The following is a 12,019-nucleotide window of genomic DNA, read 5'->3' as shown; positions in this document are numbered from 1 at the left end:
ACAATTTGCTTATAGCCTTGGAAGACGTCATTCAGAGTTTTGACAGAGCTCTTTTCAAATACTTTTTCACCACACTCACAAAAGTCTGATTCATCCGTATGTGGGAGTCCGAAGCACAGTCGCCCTTACAAAACGTTCTTCCTCACGTTTTGTGCAGTTACACTTTCCACTAGAGGTCTTCAAATACCCAAAACAGTGTTGCTTTAAAGCTATTGAGATGGCCTTTGAGAAAACCAAGCTGTCTTTTTCACAACATTGGATTACTGAGCTACTTTGTGTCTGTCAGTTATGCCATTTTCCTTTGACACCAAATGAAGTTGTTGCAGTAGGATTTTCTTCCCCCAGCCCTTCTCTGCAAGTGTGGTAATGACTCGGCTGGCTGAGTGATTGATGTAAATCTTACAGGACGGCTGTGATGCTGGCCAGTGAGAGCAGCTGTGCTCCTGCAGTGGAGGTGCTGGTGCAGAGAGGAGCGGACCTGCTCATGGTTGACTCTCTGGGTCATGACGTCCTGCATTACACCAAGCTGTCCGGCAGCGGGGAGGTTCGGGCCCTAATCACTGCTGCCCTCCACCGGCAGCAGTCTGAACCAGGTGATTCCTGCTTAACCCCCAAAGCACACCAACTCTTTCAGATGCACATTAGCTCTAGGAAAGGCAGTGGCATTGTATTTTCTCATCTTCATTTTTTAGTTACCATTAAGCATCATCTGATATCCATTGATTTAACAACTGATTTGAAAGCACAGCCATGTTCATGGTGAGTTGTGCAGGTTGAGCTGAGTTTACTGAGCTGCAGACCGTTTGTGTCGCTGAGGCTGAAAGTATGTGTAGGATTGGAAGCTACATTTTCACAGCCACGCGAATGTTCTTAGACAGAAAGTATGGTCAAGGAAAGCACTTGTTGGTTTAGGGTAGGGAAACAAGAACATCTTAACAGGGCTGCAACCAGAAAACAACTTTTTTTTTTTTTTTTTTTTTTTTTTTTTTTTTTTTTTTTTTGGTATGTAAACTGTTTTGACTGGTGGAGACCCCATAATTTGTGAACAAAATAAAGCAAGTAATGTATGTAGGAGAAATTCTGATTGATTGTTAGAGCTGCTACTGGACACACTTGGAGTATTTTCTGAAAGGTTGTGCTGTGCTGTCTTGTAGACTTCGGAGGCTCTCTGTGGTGAACTAAGACACATGAGACATCTTTGAGCTATTTGCTGTGCTCATCTTTTCTTTCAAGAAGTTCTCACCCATAAAAGAACTGCAGTGGGTGGAATTTCGTGAGCAGTGTCTTTGAGCCATGGTGTCATTATTTTCCCTCTTTTGGTCAAAGCAGAGTGCACATCCCTTACTCTTTGCTCAGGCCTTGTAGGCTCAAGATTGCCATCTTGTGGTGGGCAAATAATGCTTCGTCAGTGCACGTCCTCAGCCTGTGTCAGACGTTAGAGAATTGTGAATATAATGAAAGATGAATACAAGCATAATTACAATGGGCAGCTGGCAATGACATGGCATTTATTTCTTTTCATATTCCCACCTCATGTTTTTTTTTTTTTCCCCCCTTTTTTTATATAAAAGCAGATAAGAGTTCAAGCAGAACGCCACAGGTAAGCAACTTGTTTAATTTATTTTTCATTCATTTATTTAATTAATTTTCTTTTCTGATTCACACACCTTTTTTTTGAGTTTACAAATGATTCTTCCTCTAAATGCCATAAAGTTCAGGTTATCAATATTACAATATAACTTTTTTTTTTTTTAGTTTCTTGCTGCTGTAGTTACTCTGTTGAGCTCTTCCCTGCTTTGCTATAATGTCCAGACTGTTTTTAATAGTTTAGTAGTATTGTGTATAAAATAATTCTGCTGCACTTTTAGCAACATGCATGAGCATGTACCCTACAATGTAGATAGGAAGTATACTCCCTGTCAAATTCTTATTTATATTACTCTTTTCTGTTACTAACCACTCTAAATCCTCTGGTTTGCTCTTTTTTTTGTCTCTCTGATCGCTTACTGACACAATCTCAGCATGATCATGTGGCTAAGTTAAATGAAGAGAGAAGCACAACCCCTAAAAAACGAAAAGCACCCCCACCTCCTATTAGTCCAGTCCAGGTAAAGGCACATCATATGCTCTGTCGGTGTAATTGTCTGTATCTGCAATCATTTCTGCTTTTCTCTATGCAGTACATGAAGTGCCCCAGCCAGGGTGTTTTTACAGAAGAATTATAAACAAATTGGCTGACAAATCAGTTAAGTTAGACCATAGTGGAAGCAAAAGGGGGCAAAAGAAGCCAAATGGACTTTTCTGAAGCTTCCTGATATCTACCTGTATCACATTATCATTAAAGATTAGATATCGGAGAGGAGCTACAAAATCTTGATTAGAGTTTAGTGTCAATCATATATGAAGTTTTGGAATCATCACTTTAATGTACTGAAAGATCTCCATTTAAAGTGTTTTCAAAACTGTTGATGAGCATGCATTGTTCCTAGTGTTTGATGTTGCATTATCTTTGTGTTTTTGCTGAGTTTGGCTCTTGTCCTTTCTGCATCATTTATTTCAGTTGGCTGGCATTGTGTCTCCACCTTATTTGACCCCAACTGAAACTCCAGTGTCAAGTAAAAGTGATTCATCCAAGCGGTTCAATTACAAGGTAAGGTGCGCTGTGGGCATCCAAGCCATACTTATTGATTTTGTGCTACACTGAACAGCACCCCCTAAGGGAACTGCTCCATTCTTGTCACTGTTTCACTGTACTTGTGATTTTGCAGGAGGAGGAACTGAGAAGCGTGGCAATGAAAGAAGAGATAGAGAAGCTGCAGGAAGAGAAGAGTATGCTGCTGGAAACCATTGAAGATCTGAAGCAGATTGTGGAGCAGACTGAGCCCAAGGCGAGTACAGCACAGCCCTTTAATATTCCCTCATGTGGCTGCCGCTTTGATCCTCAGCCACTCGCTCTTTCTGGAACCCATTTAACAACTGCAACTACTGACCATGGCCAGGTAAAGGACCTTGCTCAAGGGAACAGGACAGCCGACCTCTCTCATCTGTGCCACTAGACCCAATCATTTTGTTTTTTGGGCTATGCTGATTTCTGTTAAGCTCTAACCTCATTTGCATTTCAACAGTCTAATATTCATGGCCCGTATCTTTTTGTTTCCTCTACTATGTTTGTGTAAAGTCAGTCTAAAGCCCTTAAGTGGTGCGTGATGTTCAGTAATGATATTCCTGCAGCTGGCTAGCATGCTGCGTAATCAGAGTGTCAGTGTGCAGATGGGTTGAAAGCTTTTTCTTAGTAATTTTGTGAGATTTTCTGCTTGAGACCTAATAAAGAGGTATTTTAAAGTAAGCCCTATTTGGTTTCCTGTGTTGTAACAGACAGAGCACTGTGGGAATGCAGAGTCAACACTGATTGCAACCTTGCAAGCAAAAGTGGCCTCCCTCTCCTTAGAAAACCAGCAACTTGCTCAGATAATCAAGGTAATTGCCTCATAGAATAACACAACTAATTGTTTGTAGCATAATATGAGCTGCAGAGAAAATGATGAGAGAATGTAGGTATTGTTTTTATTGTCCTCTGGACCTGCTCAGTGACTGCAAATATTAATGAGTACAAACAGAGACCTCCTGGTCATTTTAGGTGACTTGTATCTGGATTATATCCTGAAGAGTTTTAACCATATGTATTTACACTTGGTCATCAAATGCTTCCCTGGTCAGTCAGGTTGAAAGGTGGGGCATAATGTGCAAATTCTCAAAACAGCAACCAATCACGTATGTTCCTTGTTTTGACTGTTGGTGTTTTTTCTTATTACAGTTTTGCACAGCGAGATATTTGCTAAAGTTTGTGAATGTCACGATCGTATGAGAAGCAGTCATTTATGATCAAATTTGTGTGGCTCATCATACAACCCCAATTCCAATGAAGTTGGGACGTTGTGTAAAACAAATAAAAACAGAATACAATGATTTTGCAAATCCTTTTCAACCTATATTCAGTGGAATACACTACAAAGACAAGATATTTAATGTTCAAACTAATAATAAACTTTGTTTTTTGCATAAAATTCACTCATTTTGAATTTGATGTCTGCAACACATTCCAACGAAGTTGGGACAGGGGCATGTTTACCACTGTGTTACATCACCTTTTCTTTTAACGACACTCAATAAGTGTTTGGGAACTGAGGACACTAATTGTTGAAGCTTTGTAGGTGGAATTCTTTCCCATTCTTGCTTGATGTACAACTTCGGTTGCTCAACAGTCCGGGGTCTCTGTTGTTGTATTTAGCGCTTAATAATGCACCACACATTTTCAATGGGAGACAGGTCTGGACTGCAGGCAGGCCAGTCTAGTACCCGCACTCTTTTACTACAAAGCCACGCTGTTGTAACACGTGCAGAACGTGGCTTGGCGTGGTCTTGCTGAAATAAGCAGGACGTCCCTGAAAAAGACGTTGCTTGGATGGCAGCATATGTTGCTCCAAAACCTGCATGTACCTTTCAGCATTAATGGGGCCTTCACAGATGTGCAAGTTACCCATGCCATGGGCACTAACACACCCCCACACCATCAGAGATGCTGGCTTTTGAACTTTGCGCTGATAACAATCCGGACAGTCCTTTTCCTCTTTGGCCTGGAGGACACGACATCCATGATTTCCAAAAACAATTTGAAATGTGGACTCGTCAGACCACAGGACACTTTTCCACTTTGCGTCTGTCCATCTCAGATGAGCTCAGGCCCAGAGAAGGCGGCGGAGTTTCTGGGTGTTGTTGATATCTGGCTTTCGCTTTGCATTGAAGAGTTTTAACTTGCACTTGTAGATGGAGCGACGAACTGTGTTCACTGACAGTGGTCTTATGAAGTGTTCCTGAGCCCATGTGGTAATATCCATTACAGAATGACGTTGGTTTTTAATGCAGTGCCATCTCAGGGATTGAAGGTCACGGGCATTCAATGTTGGTTTTCTGCCTTGCTGCTTACTTGCAGAGATTTCTCCAGATTCTCTGAATCTTTTGATGATATTATGGACTGTAGATGATGAAATCCCTAAATTCCTTGCAATTGCATGTTGAGAAACGTTCTTAAACTGTTGGACTATTTGCTCACGCAGTTGTTCAAAGTGGTGAACCATGCTTGTGAACGACCAAGCCTTTCAGGGATGCTCCCTTTATACCAAATCATGACACTCACCTGTTTCCAATTAACCTGTTCACCTGTGGGATGTTCCAAACAGGTGTTTTTGAGCATTCCTCAACTTTCCCAGTCTTTTGTTGCCCCTGTCCCAATTTCTTTGGAACGTGTTGCAGGCATCAAATTTAAAATGAGCGAATATTTGCAAAAAACAAAGTTTATGTTTGAACATTAAATATCTTGTCTTTGTAGTGTATTCAATTGAATATAGGTTGAAAAGGATTTGCTAATCATCGTATTCTGTTTTTATTGATGTTTTACGCAACGTCCCAACTTCATTGGAATTGGGTTTGTACATCATATGTCCCATGTGGTGATGAGTACAGCATTACTAAAACACTTTTCATTGTGCAAAATAAAAATAATGAAATACTAACAGCTACTTGCATCAGAACTGCAAGCACATGTTTTGGGACTAAACAAGGCTGGGCTGGGCAATATGATAATCTCTTTAATGTAATAATTTACATCACAGTATGCTTTTCTGAGCATCTGATGGATATCGTCAGTACTTAAACGCTTCTTAACCGTGTTTGTTTTGTTTTTTGTTGTTGTTGTTGTGTTTTGTTTTTTTTGTTTTTTTACAAAGCGAGCATAATTGCTCCTGTTTAATTGCGTTTAGTGCGGCTCAGTATGTGAAATGTTGAATATTGCTCATTGAATTCCTAGTTTCTCATAGTACGTTTTTAAAAGTATGGCATAACTTTATCTGCTTAAACTTGGCAGAAGTCAGAAAAAATAAATACCGTGACATCGCAATTTGCCATTTGGTATATGAGTACCGACACTGGGTAACACCACAACCAGGGTCCTTTCTGTCTCCTCGTCTCTTTGTGGGTTTCCTCCAGGTACTCAGGTTTCCTCCCACAGTCGAAAGACATGCAGTCAGGCCAATTGAACATGCCAAATTGCCCCTAGATGTGCGTGTGTGTGTGTGTGAGGGTGAATGTATGTGTCTGTGTGTCTGCCCTGCGATGCACTGGCGATCTGTCCAGAGTGTTTCCTGCCTTCAGCCCACTGACCACTGGGATAGGCTCCAGATCCCCCTGTGGGTGGATAAGCAGTTTAGTGTGTGTGTGTGTGTGTGTGTGTGTGTACTGAAATTTCATTTCCATTTAAATGTTTTGAGTAGCTTTATTAAAATGTTATATATATATTTCCAGAAATGCATATTTATGCTTAATGTGCTTATGTAGTAAAGGTGTCAAAATGATAACTAAAATGTGTTGTATGCATTTTCACTCTCTAATGCTACATTTAAATTGCATTATCAATTAGAAAAAAGCTAGAGCAGACCATAGGCTACAGCTGCAGGACATACAGGTTAATCCAATATTGATTATCCAATATATTATCAGATGTGGATAAAATGTGTTCTACTTTATTCATTACAAAAAATGCACTCAAATGAATTAGTTGCAGTTGTACTGGTACACACAGACGTGTAAATCACACAACCACCTAGCGGCGGAGTTGGCAACAGCTGCTGTACCACATTGGTACATAAATGTAATTGCAAAGAGGAGAAGCGCGATTTTCCATTTACATTTAACTAGAGAGTGGAAAAACTTTAAATTAAACTTTAATTATCTTTTTGCACAATTATTGCGTAATCTGTTGCATAGTAACGTTAAACGTACATATGCAATTTTGGAAGTACATGTTAATTTAAATAAAGCTACACATAAAGCATGTCAATAATAGTTACTCATAAAGCATCTAAATACTAAATTAAAATAACAGTATTAAATTAGAATTTTCTTTTGGAGCCCAAGATTGTGCATTGCCCATCTCTACATGTGGGCAGGCAGTTGTTAATTTCAATGCAAGGAAGTTCTCCATGGTTGGCTAACAGTGTTCCACCCTTCTTTACATCACTATCATTGCAGCACATAATAATGTGTTTATCACAAACTCATATCACGATAACGATTAAAAGCTCAATTTATTATGCAGCCCTAAAGGCTGCTGAATCTAACTCGGTGAAGAAAGCCATTTTAAGAGCAACGGTGTCTCCTCAAGTGACACACGGTCTCTATCCAGATATAATCCTGATACTCAAAACGTGTAAAACTACCAGGTGCAAATGGTGTCAGAGATTGGAACTTTTAGCTTGGAGCATCACAACATGGATATACTGCGTTTCATTGTATTTTCTTGTGTTTTTTTTTTTTTCTTTTTTCTCTTCCCTCTCCTCTTCCCTGGACAGAAACGTCCAGCTCCTCAAGGTGAAGAAGGCAATGAGGACTCGCGCCCAAACAGCTTTGACTCCAATGTCTCTTACCACTCCACTCAGGCAGACTTTGATTTCTCCGGGGACCTCCACAGCCAAACGGGCGACGAGCAGGAGCTGTCTGAGGTTTCTGCTTTAGATAAGAACAGACTCCTAGAGGAGGCTGAACACCTGAAGGGGGGTAGCGAGCAAGAAATTCTGCTACTTAGGGATGCACTGCAGAGTCTGCAAGCAAAACTGCAGGAGTCAAGGCTGGAGAATCGCTCCCTGCAGGCCAGGCTCCAACCCAACTCTTGCGCAGAGGAAATTGGAAGTGAAGGCATGTCAGAAAGTGTGGCTGAACTAAAGGCCAATCTTACAGATTCACAGCAGAAGTACCAGGATGTGTTGGAAGAGGTACAAACTCTCAGGGCAGAGAGGAGAGCAGGAGCTGCAAGTCAAGGAGAGGATCACGTGGTGCAGAAGTTTCAGTATTTGAAGGGCTGTCTTGAACAGGAGGTCAAAGACCTGAAGGCAAAGTTGGCCAAGTCACAAGAAGAGAAGATGCGGGACGCATCTTTGATAAAAGATCTGGAGGCCCGTCTTCAGGGCAGTTCCATTGCGGAGGATGAGCGCCAGGAACTGAAGAACTCTTACGACGTTCTGGTGGAGAACGTTAACCAGGAGAAGTCATTGCTGATTGAGAAGTACAAGGAGGCACAGGAGGAGATCAAGATGCTTCAGGAGGCGCTCCGTGGCACTGTACCTGTTGAAGCTGCTGCCAAAGACTTTGAAGAAATGAAGGTCGAGTTGGGCGAAGTTATTGAAGGACTGCAGAGGCGGCTTTTGGAGCTCTCTAAATCATACAGTGAGGCCAAAAGTGAGTTGAGCGCAGCCCGCAGTCAGCTCCAGACTAAAGCCTCGGAGTCCAAGGAGAGACCAGACGTGGTCTGCTTCACTAAAGAGCAGCATGAGCAAAAAATGCAAGAGCAGGCTCTAAAGATGAAGGATGTACAGAACACATTAAAGGATACTGAAATCAAGTACCAAGCTGCACTGAAAGAGATTTCTCAACTCAAACAAGATGCTGAAGCCCAGGCCCAATCCTCTGTATCCCTTGCAGACCACACTCAGGTTGTGGCTTCCTTAGGGAGTGCCATCAAGAACTTGGAAGCTGAGATAGAGACCCTCAAGCAGCAGCTGTCCCAGAAGACCTTGCAGGTGGACGCTTTGCAGAACAGGCTGACGGTGGAGAAAGACGTGACCCCAGACGATTCTGTTTCCAGGCTAGAACATGAGCAGTTACGAGAGTCCTTGGAGGGTGAGGTTAACCACTTGACCAACCTGCTTCAGGATGCCCTGAGGAAGCAGGATGAGATGGCCTTGGAGGTGACCGCTGCCTGGCAGGAAGTAAAGGATGAAAGAAATGAGAAACAGGCAGCGCAGAAGCTGACTTTATCAAGAGAGCAGGAGAACAATGCACTAAACTCAAAGCACAAGGAGGCTCAGGATATCATTGTGCAGCTGAAGAAACAGGTGGAGAACCACATGAGCTCTGAAAAAGAGAAAAACAAAAAGGTGAGGTAGCATCTTTTAGTTTTCTAGTCATGATTTCCGCTCACGCACATCTCTTGTTCTGTGATTCCAGATGTATCTTTCTCATTGCTCATTTTCAGTGCTTTGTTTTCCTCTCTTTAAGATTGATGATCTGTCAAAGGAGGTTGGCAAGTTGAAGGATGCCCTGAACAGCCTGTCCCAGCTCTCTTATACAACAAGCACCCCAAAAAGGCAACAGAACCAGCAGGTTGATTCCCTCCAACAGCAGATCAAGCAGTTGCAATATCAACTAGCTGTAAGTTAAAAATGTCTTGTGTTCATCTATAATTTTAAATAGAAATGTCCACAAAATAAATTTTTACTGGAAAAGAGTAATCATTTCCAGTAGCTTTTCCAGACACTTTTACCAGAGGATCGATGTATTTTCAGTTATCTCTGTTATTGCTCAGTAGTTTCTCACTTATTTGAGTTTTCTTCACTGCCTTTCAGTAAGGTATTTGCCAGTATTGCTAGAGGTGAAGTTTAAACAATGCAACAGTTATAGGCTATTTAAAGCATTCAAGTCTTTCTGACACTTTCCTCTCATTAACAGGAATCTAAGAAACAGCACCATGAGATCGTCTCAGTGTACAGGATGCACCTCCTCTATGCTGTCCAGGTTTGTGCTCATTTGAGTTGTTATACTGTTTTTGTATGGTAACCCAGAACGTAATAAATCTGCAAGTTAATATTAGAAATCTGTTTGTTATACATGGTCAGATTAAGGCAATATACAGGGAGATTCGCTCGAAAGAGGCCCCAAATATTCTGTGGTAGCTCCTGTTAGGATGAAGCAATCTGAACCAAACAAATACAAATACCGGTTTTTGCCACATGGAGGGGTACAGGGGTACGCACCTGGAAATTGCAAACGGAGGTTAAACGTCACAACGGTTGTCCGGAGCCTGTGTCGTCGCCCCGGCACAGGGGCATCCGGCTTGTTCAAAGCTCAATATACTGAGGAGCACATTACATGCTTCGTCCTAGCGAGAGTCATTACAGAATATTCGGGGCCTCTTTCGAGTGAATCTCCCTGCGTATGTTATTAGGACTATTAACGAACAAATAACAAATGTTTGACCAAAAAACGGAATAGGCAGGTTCATCGAGTTGTAGAACATGTTTTAAAAGTGAAAAAAGGTCTTCAGGACCTCTTTTCTGGAGGACGATAGCTACCGATATGACAGTTATAGTACCACGCTGAAAGCAAACATCCACAAACAGTAGAAAAAGCAACTTTCATCCATGTTCTCAAAGAGAAAGTGTGATGTGAGTATATCGTGAGTGTGCAGTTATAGAGAAGAACTTGGAGGATGGCTTGCCTCTGTCCCAGTATTTATGTATGTTTAAACTTGAGGTAGTAATGAGTGGTAAATACAGCTTTAGAATATAGTGCTTTCAGTTGCCCATCCTTACATATTCCAGAATTTTTTTTTGTGTGTGTATGAAAAGATTATGGTTGTCATTTTACATAAGTGAGTTCTTACATAGGAAATATTCAGGAACGTTCTGGGCCGTTTACCTTAATGCCCTCGCTTTTCCCTGGCCCCATTTGTCAGAGCTGTGTACCACAGTCCTTAAAAGGAACACCTTTAAATTTCTGGCCATTAAAACCAAATTCAGTTGATTTGTGCACTAATAAGTGTGTCTGTATTAACTGTATTACGATAGCTTAGAACACAGCTCAGCCAATCAGGTTTTAGAATGAGATCTACCTCTTTTATAATTGATGTTTTCAGGGGTCACGTCTTTGATTTTAGGCTTGTTGGTTAACAATCAGTCAGGAAATAATGACGGTCAGGGAGTGTTCAAAAGAATTTTCCAAAATTTGCATCCCTATTAATCATTATGCATTATGTGGTGAGTATTTAATCAATTATGTTATTATTTGTGTGTGTATACTTTCTTTCTCTCACTTAATATATTAAATGACCTGAGTGTTCATTTTGACTATAATGCTTTGTAATTTCACAAGTCTTTTATATATTTTAGGGTCAGATGGATGAAGATGTGCAGAAGGCCTTGAAGCAAATTCTGATGATGTGTAAATTGCCTGCTGAGGCCAAGTGATGGCGCTATTAGTCAACCATGTACTGCCAAAATAAAGGTCATATAAGGAAACTCGTACTTGTGTTGTATTCAGGATCCGTCCACTTCAACTTTTTATTCAGTGGAACTTCTTATTTGGTCCTCCGAATGGCTGAAGACAAAGTGAGATGACATCACGCACCTGGTCAGACAATCAAGAGTTTCAGATGAACCATTTGGAAAAGTGATGTTGACTTGATGTATTGTGGAAAAAAAACTTTTGTTCATCTTGCCAGAATTATTTTCATACGCGTAAATGCCTTCCCAAATCAGAACCCTTAAGCACAATGCATGTGTTGGTCCTTTTGTTCGCAGAATGTTTTTGTTGTTCTGCGTATTTGAAATATATCTTGTACTTGATAAAGCAGAGCAGTGGAAAGTAGTCAAAGTATTTTGTTTAATAAAAGTAAGACATGTTGCAGTGTCTGCATGCTGTGAAGTAACGTTGCTGTAACATACATTTATTTTGTGACTTTTCCACTCCTCCACTTTAGAGGCTTTATTTAGAGAAAGAAGTACTCATGTAACAAATGCACTTTCCTCATGCAGCAGTCTCTCGCTCTTCTCTGCTCTTCTCTGCTCTTCTCTGCTCTTCTCTGCTCTTCTCTGCTCCTCTCTGCTCTTCTCTGCTCTTCTCTGCTCCTCTCTGCTCTGCTTCTCTCTGCTCTGCTTCTCTCTGCTCTGCTCCTCTCTGCTCTGCTTCTCTCTGCTCTGCTTCTCTCTGCTCTGCTTCTCTCTGCTCTGCTCCTCTCTGCTCTGCTTCTCTCTGCTCTGCTTCTCTCTGCTCTGCTTCTCTCTGCTCTGCTCCTCTCTGCTCCTCTCTGCTCTGCTTCTCTCTGCTCTGCTTCTCTCTGCTCTGCTTCTCTCTGCTCTGCTCCTCTCTGCTCTGCTCCTCTCTGCTCTGCTCCTCTCTGCTCTGCTCCTCTCTG

The 12,019-nt window shown here is 41.4% G+C and overlaps 1 protein-coding gene across 6 annotated transcripts in view; it reads left to right on the top strand.

Moving 5' to 3' along the window:
* The window catches only part of rai14 (retinoic acid induced 14), a 51,363-nt gene extending 40,234 nt beyond the window's left edge, over positions 1–11,129 (top strand). For 3 of the 6 annotated variants that reach the window (XM_017713918.2, XM_017713910.1, XM_037545663.1), the window contains exons 9-18: positions 406–593; positions 1,572–1,600; positions 2,022–2,108; positions 2,561–2,650; positions 2,769–2,999; positions 3,376–3,477; positions 7,404–8,984; positions 9,106–9,258; positions 9,556–9,621; positions 10,995–11,129. In XM_017713918.2, the coding sequence (XP_017569407.1) occupies positions 406–593; positions 1,572–1,600; positions 2,022–2,108; positions 2,561–2,650; positions 2,769–2,999; positions 3,376–3,477; positions 7,404–8,984; positions 9,106–9,258; positions 9,556–9,621; positions 10,995–11,072 (2,605 nt within the window). In that variant the 3' untranslated portion in view covers positions 11,073–11,129. The remainder of the gene's footprint in view (positions 1–405; positions 594–1,571; positions 1,601–2,021; positions 2,109–2,560; positions 2,651–2,768; positions 3,000–3,375; positions 3,478–7,403; positions 8,985–9,105; positions 9,259–9,555; positions 9,622–10,994) is intronic. The other 3 variants (XM_037545664.1, XM_037545665.1, XM_037545666.1) reach the window with 3 other exon arrangements.
* The last annotated feature ends 890 nt before the right edge of the window (positions 11,130–12,019 follow it).

The sequence above is a fragment of the Pygocentrus nattereri genome, chromosome 16 (genome assembly GCF_015220715.1).
Source record: "Pygocentrus nattereri isolate fPygNat1 chromosome 16, fPygNat1.pri, whole genome shotgun sequence".
Taxonomy (NCBI): domain Eukaryota; kingdom Metazoa; phylum Chordata; class Actinopteri; order Characiformes; family Serrasalmidae; genus Pygocentrus; species Pygocentrus nattereri.
This window is presented reverse-complemented; position numbering and strand designations above follow the sequence as displayed.